We start from the raw sequence: 13148 nt of genomic DNA, 5'->3' as shown, positions 1-13148 counted from the left end.
TCTTGGCTGTCCCTTTTCATCCCTCGGGATGCCCTGAGATCATGGGAATGAAAAACTCTGCAGCAGTCCCCCTTGGTAACTGCCCCCCATCTTTGCTATGTATTAGGTGATAGCTAAAAGCAAGAGTTCTAGACCCAAACTGTCTGGGTTCAAGTCCTGGCTCTGCCATTTAGATGCCATAATGAGCAAGTTACTTGACTCCTGTGCCTCCGTCTCTCTATCGGCAAAGGGGAGGAAATAATGGTTCCTACCTCATAGAATTGTTGAGAATTAAAATGAGTTGATACATGTAAAAATGTTTAATAGAATGTGTGGCACAGAGCAAATTGCTCAATGCAAAATAAATCTTAGCAATTATGATTATTACTACTATTATTATTAGGGTGCTCGACAGCAGTAAAGAGTGGGCGTCAGAGAAAGGACACGCGCTGTGGAATGCGGCAGGGCAGCCCCTTGAGGAACTGTGTCCAGGGTCTTTCCCCTAATGACAGGAGAGCTTACCGGGAGTTATCTCCGTTCTTCAACTCAGTCTTCCTTGGCATTTGTGGCAACATCACATGCGGGTCACTGGCAGTGAACAGAAGAGTTCTTTTCTTTGTGAGAAGCTCAGTGACCTGAACAAGTGACTGAACCTGTGACCCCAGTCTCACAGGCACCATATTCCAAGTAACTGTGCTAATTGGCCCAAACAGACATCACACACCCACTTAAACACACGTACACACAGGTCTGAACACACGGCGCAGGCACACACCCTTCCAGCCTGAGCAAGAGGGTGGGCGGGAAGATGCACAGGATCAGTTGGGCAGAGACACGGTGTGGACTGCGTATTTAGCAACATTTCCCTTCATGGAAGCAGGGAAGCCACTAACCCGGAGCTTCATTCACTTCTCCTCTCTCTCCCCTCCCTGAAAGCATGTTTGACTCTAGTTAGGATTTAAGTATCTGTCCCCTCTCTTCTCTGACTCATCTACCGTCAATTCTGCAATATTTTTGCCAGAGAAAAGGTAGGGGCTAAATATGGAATGAAGATTTCTGTTCTATCCAGAACCCTTACCTAAAGCTATTGCAAACCAACCTGAGATCTCTGGGGGTTCCGTTGTCCCAGGAGATAGGGGACAATGATAGTGAGGATTTGAAGAGAAAGGGCTGCCACTGACCAGGACATTTGGTGAATACTATTGAGACCTGACACACTGCTATCTCCCTTGCTGAGGTCTGAGGCTATGAAAAGAGGAAGTGTGGAAATAACAGAAAGGGTTTATGGCAGCACCTATCTGCTAGCAAAAATCCAGGGGTGATGACTTTCACTCTCTTGAGTGCTCCAGAGAAGGTCACCCTTTACCCAGAAAGTGGAGAGTAAGAGAGGGGGAAAAAAGGGACCTGGAAGGGAAGGGATACCTCTGTGGCCTGAGGGAACGGCTCTGAGATCTGGGTTGCAGTTGAACCTGTACAAAATCTGAAACCCCAGTGGATCCTCTAATTGAGTAAGGAAAAAAAGAAAAAGAGTAATATGGGGACGAAAGGGGGTGGCACATGTATGAAAGGTGATACAATGCACCATGAGGACGGGAGGAACCACGAAAATATGTGGTTGGGACAGTAAATTCCATGCTTTTTTCTCCTATCAATCCCAGAAACTAGAGCAAAGTAGAGGAAAGAGGAGGGTGAGAGTACTGGGGTGAAAACGCATGAACGTCCTCAAGCCACACAGAAAAGCCACATTTCCCCATCCACAAATAGGTGCCAAGTGATTTGACACAACTAATCACAGCACCTGCCTTCAAGGCAGGTAATTCAATGCCCTTTGGCTTAGTTGTCTGTCACCCCTAAAATGGGGGAGGGCTAGTAGGACTTAAATCCCCTTCCTACTAACCTCTCACTACTGAGAAGGATGCAGGATAATGGGGAAGACGGAAGTATAAAGAAATTTGCAATAAATATTTCCAAGCCCCGTTGATGGGGAGTTGCAAAGGGATCTAGGACAAGAGTCCTTTGCAATGATCCCCCATAACCCTTATAGAAGCCTTTCTTGAAAAAAGACACCTTTCAGATGGAATATTCATAATCCATGGCTCAAGGAATACTGTGTGTATGTGAGAGACAGAGACAGAGAGACAGAGAGAATGTTTTCTCATGCAATCCCAGGTAAAAGAATTGCTTTGAAGACAGGGTTGGGGAACCAGGGAACAAGGAAAAACAAGCCACTTCCTCTTTCACACGATCTGAAAAGAATTGATGATTCTTTCTTTTCAAAATGCAACAAACAAAAATTTGCTGTTGGGAAAAGCAGTGCACCCTCCTGGGAAGCTGGTCTGCTGAAATGGTGGAGATGGCATCCTTTACATATTTCTGCGAATGTTGACAGTTCAGCTACTTGTTTACTCTTCAGGTCACTGTAGAAATATTTCCAAATACAAGTAAATATAAAGCCAGGGAAAGGGAAAGAAAGCTCTGTGCTGGTTACTTCAGGGCCGCATCTCAGCTAAACCCTGAGTGAAGCTGAAGTTGGCCAGAGACCATGGATACCCAATAGAACCTTCAGGATCCTAAGCAGCAGCTCTCCCCCACCCCACACCACAGTGGGACCCAGGCAGGAGCCTGAGCCAGCTACAAAGACGCCCTGTCTGAAGTACCCTGACGGAGAAGAGCACTATACTGCGTTTAAGACTCAGTTTACTCTTCCATCCTCAAGTATCAGCAAACCAAGGTCGCACACACCACGCATTTCTGAGAAATGAGAATGAGCTGTGGGAAATTAAGTTTCAGGAAAGGGGTCCAAACTGAGGCTTAAGGGAATGCTTGTAGTTTAATGCTTTCCAGGAACAGGCTCAAATACTGGGAAATAACAACATACAGACCCACTCTGTTAGCCTGCAGCAGGCCAAGTCCAGGGAATTCTCTTGGAGGCCCAGCTCTGAGCTGAGCAGGGCAGTCCAGGAGAATTAGCTATATATCCAGAGTGGCCTCTGTCTATTGGGTAAAAGGGAGTGGGTGTTTCCAACCACAGTGGTCCACATACACATAGTCTTTATTTTTTTAATTAATATTTTATTTGTTCTCAAAGTCTTTAAGTACAAAACACATGGGAAAATGATATCTCCGTGGCTCTTCATTGCTTTCAGGATTTCCCAGCCTGTCCTCACCTTCACTCTTGCAGATGAACAAATTTGCATTTGTATGAGTCAAACTTAAGCCAGGTGAATAGTAAAGAAAATCTCATAATTCTAAAAGGATAGAATGGTAGAGCTAAAAAGTTCATCTAGTCAAACCCTCTCATTTTACAAATGATAAGCTGAGTTACTTTGTTCAAAGTCACAAAGCAAGTAAGGGACACGGTAAATCATACAATTCCTAGTCACTGCCTATCTGGTATTACTGCAGCCCACTGAGGGTCCACAACTAGACTGAAAATGAGCATTTGGGGCAACTGGCAGTCAGGGATCCAGCCTCACCAAGATACTCCAATTCAAACAAGCATCTCCTGGTCGGCTTCCAAATGCCTCAACCTCTCCTCCTTATTCCTTCCACTATAAGTCAAGGATCCAGATTGGAAGCCAATTTGGCTGGAGAGGAAGCAGAGGAGTGAAATGAAAGATGCCTGGCCAGTGGTCCTGTGATCCCAAGTTGCACAGGATGCTCTGAGTCCCTCTGATCTAGCTTCTCTGGACAGTAGGCAAAGGCCTTCAGTCAAAGGCAAGATATCGGCAAATTTTCTCAAAAGATACCCCAAGTCAGCAACTTGGTGGTAAGTCCAGTGAGCCACTGAACCAGGCAGTGAAAAACCCTAAGATGGAGAAAAGACAGCCTCGTCTGCCCCTGGTCCCTTCATCCTTGGGATCCTGCCCAAAGGCAGAGTGTACCATTTTTCCCCTAAGCTAGGAAGCACTGTCTCCCTCAGAAAGATCCATGAGCCTAAACCATCCAGTGAGCAGTGATAACTCTTTCTGACTACTGTCCCTTTGACTGGGCAGCAAGAGCCCGAAGCCCTGTTTGCCCCACCTGCCTCCCGTCTTACTTCCTGGCTCAGTGTTGACTGGCAGCCTAGGCAGAAAGTGCAGAGTACTGGGTTTAACTCTCGAACACATTCAAAAGGACCCAGACTTAGAGCCAATGTTAACAACTCTGGATTGTTCTTCTTTGCCCCTGGCCCCCAACTCTAACCCCACCATAGTTCCAGCTCACTTAGGGTTGCGATAGTGAGCTGGGGTCTGTAACCAATGCCACCTTTGCTCCTCTTTCCTCCAAAAGACTCCCCTCTATCCCAGAAGCCATGCTATAATCTCTATCATATTGCCGGGTTGCCCCTTATACTGTCCGCTGCTTAGTCTGGGTTGGGGTAACTCCCAAATTTCCCACAAGCTCTGCAAAAAGTATGGGCTCTTTTCTCTCCCAACCTTTGCCATGTTTTCCTCACCTGGACCTTGGTCAATTGTCTTCAACTCAAGAACCTTCTACCTGCCAGTCATCCAGAGCTATGGCCCAGGGAAATTAGCTTCACCCTCAAGACAAGAGAAGAGAGGGGACAATATATACTGCTGGTGCCACCACCGAACTATAGAGCACAAAGATCACAAAGGATAGACACTGCATTCTCTAGAATGGTCTGAATTCCACTGCCCTTTTATTCCTGACGGCTTTTTCTTATGCCCAGAGGTCTCTCTTAGTGGAGTTATGCCCCCAAACATCAAAATTACCTTCTCTGGGGCTCCCTCACAATAGTTTCAATTATCTGCACAATCTTAAACATTTTAAGCCAATCAGCACAGCTTTACAGCAGGGCTATGAAGATACTAGGCGTAGTGAAAGAGCACGTGGGTTGTGGTAAACCTCTAACCATTACATTCGCAGACTGTTAGAGATGGAAGGTATGTCAGACATTGATAGAAATGGACAGTGTACCAGCCTCCTTGACTGTGTGTAGGGGAGAGGGTGCATGTTGTGTTCCCAAAAATGGCTATTAGGTAAATATGGGTGGATAAAGATTTTAGCAAGCTTCTACAAGCTTCTGTCCATCTGAGGCCCAGTGTTATGGCACAGGTGGCTGGAAAATTTTGAGTAAAATGTGAACAATGTTTGCGCAGGCAGAGGCACATTCAGAATCTTGTGATTCCAAAGGTTGCTTGGAAAAGCTGAGGGGCTCGAGGAAGGTAATGCAGAGCATGAGATCTTCTAGGAGCTCAGGAATGTGGTGTGATATTCCCGACTTTTCCAAAATAAAAACTGAGGTGTTCCCAAGAGCCTCCAGTATCAAAAATAACTTTCATGAATTCAAGACACAACACAGCAAGGACCCAAGCCAAAGTATTCTGAGACCCTGGGGACATACCAAGTTCTTTTCTGTCCCTTCCTGGCCTATACGCACCATAATTTAAACCAGTAACCCCAGACCCTCTATGGACCTAGTCTGTGCCAGAGTATACACCAGCCACACCTCTGCAGTGCCCATGGCACCCCCCCCCCTTCCCAGATGTACTGTGAGGTCTTGACCGGAAAGTCCCAGCCAGCCCTCCCCCTGAGCCCTCTATGATCACCTACTTTGAAGTTTGTTCTCCAGCAGTGAACCTCTTCCTGGTAAAATAGTGGGTTTTCCAAGTTTTATTACACACTCCTGAGGCCCCACCTCTAGGCCTGCTCACACCACATAACTGCTGGGCCTAGTAGTTTCATCCCACCCCCAGTATTTCCCACGAAATTTCACCCATATTTTGCTACTGACCCGAAGGTCAACAGTGGGCCTTGCTACAAGCCAATGCTTAGTAGGTATCCTCTGAGGTAACCTAGGCAACAGTTCCAGAGCCTATTTTAGCGGCCTTCCCAAGAGCCCCGGAACTGCATCAAAGCAGGGAAAAGGTAGTCGCAGGGGTGAGTGTGGCAGTGACCTCCCTACAGAAATTGTTTCACATGGTGTAGGGAAGGGACCGGTCCGCTCAGGTGTCAGTGTGGCCTGGGCAATCCTGAAACTGCCCTGGACAGCCAGTGACGCACACTCCAACTATCAAGTGGGGTCTGCATACTGTGGGGACACAGGTGAAAGGAAGGCACCAAGAGCCCCCAAATCCTTTCTTCCAAGGCAGCTCAGCGAAGCTGCAAACTAAAAAGAAAGAAAAAGGAGTCCTTAGTTGAAAGATGTAGGAGCCGCTCTCCAAGGGCTCAGGGAATCCACAAGTGAACACCCCGGATTTCAAGGCTTGTAAATTCACTAAATAACCTCCATGCCTTCTTAGAGACCAGGAGAAGTACCCGTTAGGGGAGGCAAGAGGAGGTAACCCCTGTTAGCCCCAGGGCAACATTGCTTAAAGCAGCATATTCAGAAGCACGAACTTGGAGTGGAAAGTGGAGTGGTCCTGAGGAGCCACAAGAGGGAGCGAGCCTTGAGGGAGAGGGCAGCCCAAGCCCCTCAGCTCAGCAACGAGACTCAGAACAACGCCGAGGGCTTCCGCCGCCCGTGGCTTGACTGGGAGAGCGGGATGGCTCCTCTAACTTCTCCGAGCCCACAGGCGGGGGTTCAATGCAAAAAGCGCGCGCCTCGGGTCCTGCTATCGTGGGCCTCGACATCGTTATCGTTTGCGCCCACAGCCTTGCTGGTCTTAGGGAAGAAACCTAGGCAGCTCCAAGTGAAAGCCGGAGGGGTGGGGCCGGCATTCCGGCTTAAGGCCCAAAGAGGCACCCTGCGGATAGCGGAGAGGCGTGGGGCACCCGAGAGGTTGAGGGGCGCGCGGAGTGAGCCACCGGGCCCGGCCTGCTAGCCGCCTCACGCTTCTCACGCTAAAAACCACGGACACCAACTCCTTGCCTGCTCTAGGATTCGGTTCAGAGGACACCGAGATCCGCTCCCTTCCGCAGGGTGGCAAAGGACGGCCGGTCCGGCTGGGCCGTAACCAAGGCGGGTAAAGAGACGCGCGCACACCCCCACTCGCACTCCCTCCTTCCCTTCCTCCCTCTCCCGTACACAGACACACACGCCTGCCATGTGTCTGCCTCTTCGCTCAGAGTAACCAAGATTCCTGAAGTGTTTCTGACAGAAAACATCTGCACACCTAGCCTCCCACCTCCGCACCGTCCTGCCGGGCGCAGGAGCAGGGGTTGCCGCGGAGATCCGCGGGACAGTGTCTCGCAAGCCCCCCCACCCCCACCCCCCGCCCCAGCCTCCCAACAATTTCGTCTCTTCATTACTTTGCCTCCCCCCCCAAAAAAAAAAGTCTGAAATATTTTCTTCCGTACACAGTGTCAGAATACTTTAAACAAACCCAAAAGGTGCGTCTGGATTTGTACTGGGGCAAAAAAAAAAAAAGATGTTCACTCTTTGCTAGGATCAATAAATGCCCCAGGTCCCACCCCCAGGACGTCTTGTGCCTAGTGTCTACTGCCGAGGCTGCTCAGACCCGGCACCTCTCGCTCTGGTAGTGCCATGGGGAAGGGGAAGGGGAAGGGCAGAAAGTTGGTGCCGCACGCTGGGCTGGCAGCAGTGAGAGCGGACACTCTCGCCTTGAATGCCAGGTGGGGCGCGCGGGGTCACTCACCTGCTTGGAACTCCACTTGGCGATTTTTCTCTCTTTCTTCCTGCAGCAGCATGGAGTAGAGGATCCCGAAGGAGTTCTGGATGCCGAAGATGGAGCCGTTGCACCAGGTGGCAGCGAAGACCACCATCCAGCCGAAGCCACCTTCAGGGGGCTGGAAGCCGCGCGCGGTGCCGCGGGTCTCCACCGTGGGCGTGGGCTCGGGCTCGTGCACCGGCTCGGGCTCAAACTCCAGCTCCGGCAGGGGTGCAGGGTCCGGTAAGGGCTGGGGCTCCGGCTGGGGCTCGGGCTGGGGCTCGGGTGGGGGCACCGGCTCTGGCTCAGGCTCGGGCTCAGGCTCGGGTCTACCCACCGGCTCCTGCTGTTCCTGGTCTGCCTCCCGCCAGGGTCCCTGGGCTTCCTCGCTGGCCGGGCTTTGCAGCGCCATCGCGGCCGGGGGACTGTGGCTGCTCGGCAGAGAAGCCGCTGTGTGGTTGGTACTTGTTTCTGCTGCCGCTGCCGCTGCTGCTCCAAACGCTGCTGCTACCGCTGCCTCCTCCCGGCTCCGCGCCCCAGCTGGCCAGCCTGTCCCGCGACAGACGGTCCCTCGAGTCCTCTCCTCCTCCTCCCCCGTCCAACCCCCCTCCTTCTCCTCTCCCCGTGTCATCTCTCTCTCCTCCCCCTCCTCCTCCTCCTCTCCCCCCACCTCTTCCTCCCTCAACAGGCAGCCGCTACAGCCCTGCTCTTCTCCCCAGCCCTTCCTCCTCTTCCTCTTCCTCGCCTACCTACTGTAGCCGCCGCAGTCGCCCCCAACTCCCTTTCCAAAGTAACGAATCCTGTCCTCCTTGTCCAGATGCCCAGTAGAGGGAGAGTTAAAATGGACAAAAAGAGAGAGAACAAACTATCCTGTTCCCTGCCCTTTCCTCTCCGCAGGCTCCAGACCCAGTATCGATCAATCCAGAATCCCCAGGAAAAACCCCACCTGTGCTTTGCTCCCACTCTCTGGTTCCTCACGAGCAGCCTGGAACTGGGTGTGGCCCTGGAGACCCCAATACTACAGCTGGCCCGTGAGAGACCCCACCCTCCCTTTGGGAGTCCCTCCTTGGGCTTTAAAGGGGCGACCTGCAGGGGACTGCCCAGACTTCGGACAGAGGGGGAGCACAATCTTCTTGAGCTCCAGGGCTCAACCCCCTCCTCCACGGTCCTGGGCACCCCCGGAGTCTCCCCCCCTCAGCCCCCGCCCTTCCCGGCAAATCCCTGGCGGTGCGTGGAGGGGAGGAGGCGGCCCCGCAGCGAGGCCCGCCTCTCCGGGCAGTCAATCAGGGCTTTGTTTGCTCCAACCTGGAGCCCAGAGGAGTCGCAGAGGGCTGGGTCTGGGCCGGGGGCCGGGCCAGGAAGGGAAGGAGGTGCAGTGGCACCGAAGGTTGCTGGGCCCGACCGGGGGCGGGGGCGGGGGCGGGGGCGGGGACGGGGGCGGGGGCGGGGGCGGGAACGCGAGTTCAGTTCAAGCTCCTCCCGACTCTCCCGCTTTGGGGAACAAGGAGTCCCGGCCAGGTCGAGCCACTACTTTGGGTAAGGGCCGCCCGGCCCGCAACATCCAGGCTATGCTGGTGCCCCAGGCCTCGGCCGCAGCTTTTAGGGCGCTAGAATTCGGCGAGGCAGCTAGCCGAGGGAGGTGTTCCCAGCACCCATCGCCCCCTTCCGCCCACCTCCAGCATAGAGACATTGAAATCCCGCTAAATGTCCCAGACTAAGGCCTCAGCCCCGCAAGAGCGTCGGAGAGTTCGCCCCGCAGAAGGCGCGTGGGTCCCGGCAGGTGGGAGGGGTGATCTGCTCTTCGGGCCGCCGCAGTGTGCCTCTGCGCCCAGCCTCAGCCCTCTGGGCGGGACCCGGGATCCCGGCAAGCTCGGTCTCCCCTAAGGGCCCAAGCATCTAATGCACTAATCATGAGGTCGCGGTGTGGTTACCAAGCTACTCCGCTCCCCGAGAGTGGGCGGGCGAGCGCCAAGTCCTCTCTACCCAGCATCTCATTAACCCTCTTGCTAGGTGAAAAGGCTGCACGGCCGGTGGAAAGGCAGCCCAGGACTGCGCTGGGCGCCCACGAACGTAGTCATTTAAGCACCTGAGGGTGGGGCTGAACTAGGCGGGAGGATAGCGGTGTCCCGAAAGGTTTGTGGTGCCGTGAGAGGAACTGACCAAATTCACAAATCTCGGGGCCATATCTGCCAGCAAAGCAGGCATGACTATTGCCTTAAGGTAAGTATTGTCATCGGCTTTTTGCAAGAACGAAATCTGGGGCCTCCCTGGTGGCGGAAGGGGTTAAGCACCGCACTATGAAGCAATCCACAGCCTCTTCGGCGCGAGTTCAATCCCTCGCCCAGGGAGAAACCCACATGGCGAGGCAGACCTCTCCTGTCTCCCGGCTGCTCCCCTCAGCAGTGTGTTTCACTCAGTCTGCCTGTTCTGTTCCCCACTCTGTCTCTGGTGAATCCTCTCACCCCCCACCCCGCATCTCTGGCCTCTACCCCAGCTCTTATATGCATAAATAAATAAATCTTAAAAAAAAAAAAAAACAACGAAATCTTAGGCTCAGTGCAGGTCAAGGCATTTATTAGCCTGAAGTCATGGGATAAGTCAAGTACAAGCTGGCATTCAAAGCGGGTCTCTTGTACAGCAAAGCTTCAAGCTCCCTGAGCTTCACCACAGGATTCTGGTGCTTAGTACTCCTGGAACAGAGGAGGGAAGGCAGGATCTGGCTGGGCTAACACAGTAGGATTCCAAAGGAGGTAGGGGGTCTATCGGGCCTTGAAAGTTGCTAAGGATTTTAACAGACTGGGCTTGGTGGTGGGGTGTCCCTGCATAAGATCATGCACTGACTTCAAAGCACAGAGACATGGACTTCAAAGCACAGAGACATGGAAAGACTACTCGTAGAAATAGGGAAGTGAAAGCTAATCAGGCCAAAAAGTTAATATGTATGCTGCCTCTCCCAGGAAACTTTTGCATTTTAATGAAAAATCTCAATGCCTCAGCCATAAGGAGTAACAAATCATGGAGCATGTGGGCAAGGGGCTTAAGGTTTGCTTTTTTCAGGGTTCTCACACTACAAAGGAATAATTGTTGCCCCAGGAGAGCACTAACCGTGGTTTCTATTTGCCTGGGAACCTGATTAAGACTCTGAAACAGATTTTTTCCAATCTCAGAACTAGGAATAAACCCTGGAATTTTGCAGCCCATCTCAGACCCCATCTAAATTCTGTTGTCCTCATTGTGTAATGGGTTTTTAGATCACTGGAGGGGGGTGAGGGTAGGTAATGACACTCCTTGAGAATCTCCTGTGACCCTAGCACTACGCTAGCCCTTTATGTACATAATCTCATATTATCAATAATAAGGGCATAAAGTTGATATGATTTGTCCCATTTTTACAAGTGAACAAACAGGGGCCTAAGAGGTTAAGTCAATTGCTTGTTTAAGTCAACAAAGCCATTAAGAGGTAGAACAGTGTTCTTTGCTCATTTGTGTGAGCTTCAAAGTATGTGCCCCACCCAGGAGACCAGATTGTGTAACCACCATCCCACTTTTCTAGCAACACATGCAGGGCCTGCCATTTCTCCCCTCTTTAGAAGGTACTTTATAATGGCCAGTGCGCAGGTATCTTATCTTGATTCTACCACTACATACCTGTGTGATCTTAAGCAAGCTATTTTCTCTTTCTGAACTTCAATTTATCTGAAAAAATGGGGTTACTACCTGCTTCACAGAGTTAGTAAATGTTATGCTGAGAAGTATAGACTTTACTCTGGATATAGCAGAGTAGACTGAGGATTTTGGGGTAGGACACTAACATCAGATCTGCATTTTAGAAAGAAAACTGATAGCAAGGTAGAGGATGGCTTGGAAAGATAAAAGGTAAGGAAAGCAAACAATCTGTTAAAAAAAAAAAGTAATGTTTGGAAGCAAAGCAATGGCTGTGAAGATGAAGATAAAGGCGTGGCTCTGTGAGCCGTTGTTATGGTAGAGTTGACAGAAGCATTTTGGGTAGTGAGGGAAAAGGAAGAGACAAAGATGATGCTGACATTTCTTGATTGAGTGAAGGAATATTGTTAATGGAGATTGGGAATTGGGAGTCCAATTAGGTCTGAGGTGCCTGTGGCTTCCTGTCTCTTCCTGTCTCCTTCCAAACAATGCTGTCAATTACAACTCTAAAATACAATATTAATCATGACACTTCTTTGCTTCAAAAACTCTCAGTGATTCTCCACATGGCTCTTAAGTTTAAAATCCTCAGCCAGGCATTAAAGGTCCTTTATGGTTTAGGACCAGCCTCATTCATTCAGCAAATATTTACTGAGACTCTCCATGTGCCAGACTCTGCACTAGATAGCAAGGACACAAAAAGACTTTGTGCCTGTTTCTGAGCCACTCATATCCAATGTATATGTATAGCACCACTCTCTGTCCTTCTCACCCCACCCTTTTCTCCATTCATACCAGCCTCCAACCTTACTGGATTCCCCATTATTCCATAACTTATGGGCACCTGCTGGTCTCTCAGCACTCACTGCCTTTCTCTTTAGTGTCCTCCAGTTGAGATCCTCTGCCTTTCCTGAACTAGAATGCGTTCAACAATGCAGATCTCAGGATGAGTCTTGAACTGGAGAGGCATGCCTCCTGCCTTTGTTATTCATTCAGGCATTCATTTCCCAAACAGATATGAGCAGTTTTGTGCCAGTCACTATGTCAGGCCCTGGGAATATGCAATGGTCCTTGTCCTCATCAACTTTACATAGCAGTGGAAATATTACTAAATATAACTACCATTTATTGAATTTGACTTCACTAGACTGGAAACATTTAGAGACTGAGGAAAAGGAAAGGGAAGGCTATGAGAATGAGATAAGGTTGAGAAGGAGGTTGTAGAAGTAGGGCTATGGTTTTAAGATGAAGTTTTCCCTACAAACGTCTCAGTCAGACTCGGTGAACAAACGTTGAGAAACAAATCTTTAGAGAACACCTATTACGTGTAGACTCATTCGGTTTGGCTCATGCTCATGACAAGTAAGTAAAATATGGCCCCTGTAAACCTCTTAATTAGTTTCCTTGTGTGACTGGTCCTTGGGAGGTCTCTGGCTTATTCTGCAAGTGAGAAAATGTGCTTTCTTTCTGTCCCTAAAGGAAATGAGTTCCTAATGGAATCATTATTTATGCCCTTTATTATTTTACTAACGGACGGCCTAGAACAGTGGTTCACTAACCAGATTGCACACCAGAACCACCTAGAGACTTTTGTAAAAAAAAAAAAAAAAGTACTGAATCCTGGGTCCCAAACTATACTTGCTGAATCAGACTATTTGACAGTGTACAGCAGAAACACATTGCTTTCTTTTCTGGGCCATCTGGAAGGACATGGTCATCTGTCTCCTTTTCACAGGCATAATCCCAACAAACCTATGGCGTCAGTCTAGACAAGAGTGACCATCAGGGCCTCCCTGGTGGTGCAAAGGGTTAAGACACAACCTATGAAGCTATCCGCTGCCACTGCAGCATGAGTTCGATCCCCGACCCCCGACCGGCCAGGGAGATACCCACATGGCGCAGCAGACCTCTCCTGTCTCGCCCACTGCTTCCCTCAGCAGTGTATTTCAG

The 13148-nt window shown here is 50.5% G+C and overlaps 1 protein-coding gene and 1 pseudogene across 2 annotated transcripts in view; both read right to left on the bottom strand.

Moving 5' to 3' along the window:
* Positions 1-8152, bottom strand: part of SLC16A2 (solute carrier family 16 member 2) — a gene marked incomplete at its 3' end in the record, with an annotated part of 107538 nt that extends 99386 nt beyond the window's left edge. The window contains exon 1 of the mRNA XM_084259143.1: positions 7524-8152. Within this exon, the coding sequence (XP_084115269.1) occupies positions 7524-7947 (424 nt within the window). The 5' untranslated portion in view covers positions 7948-8152. The remainder of the gene's footprint in view (positions 1-7523) is intronic.
* Positions 1-13148, bottom strand: part of LOC311187800 (heterogeneous nuclear ribonucleoprotein A1-like 2) — a 585205-nt pseudogene that overhangs the window by 288989 nt on the left and 283068 nt on the right. The gene's annotated exons all lie outside the window — the stretch shown is intronic.

This window comes from Talpa europaea (assembly GCF_964194135.1).
Source record: "Talpa europaea genome assembly, chromosome: X".
Lineage (NCBI taxonomy): Eukaryota > Metazoa > Chordata > Mammalia > Eulipotyphla > Talpidae > Talpa > Talpa europaea.
This window is presented reverse-complemented; position numbering and strand designations above follow the sequence as displayed.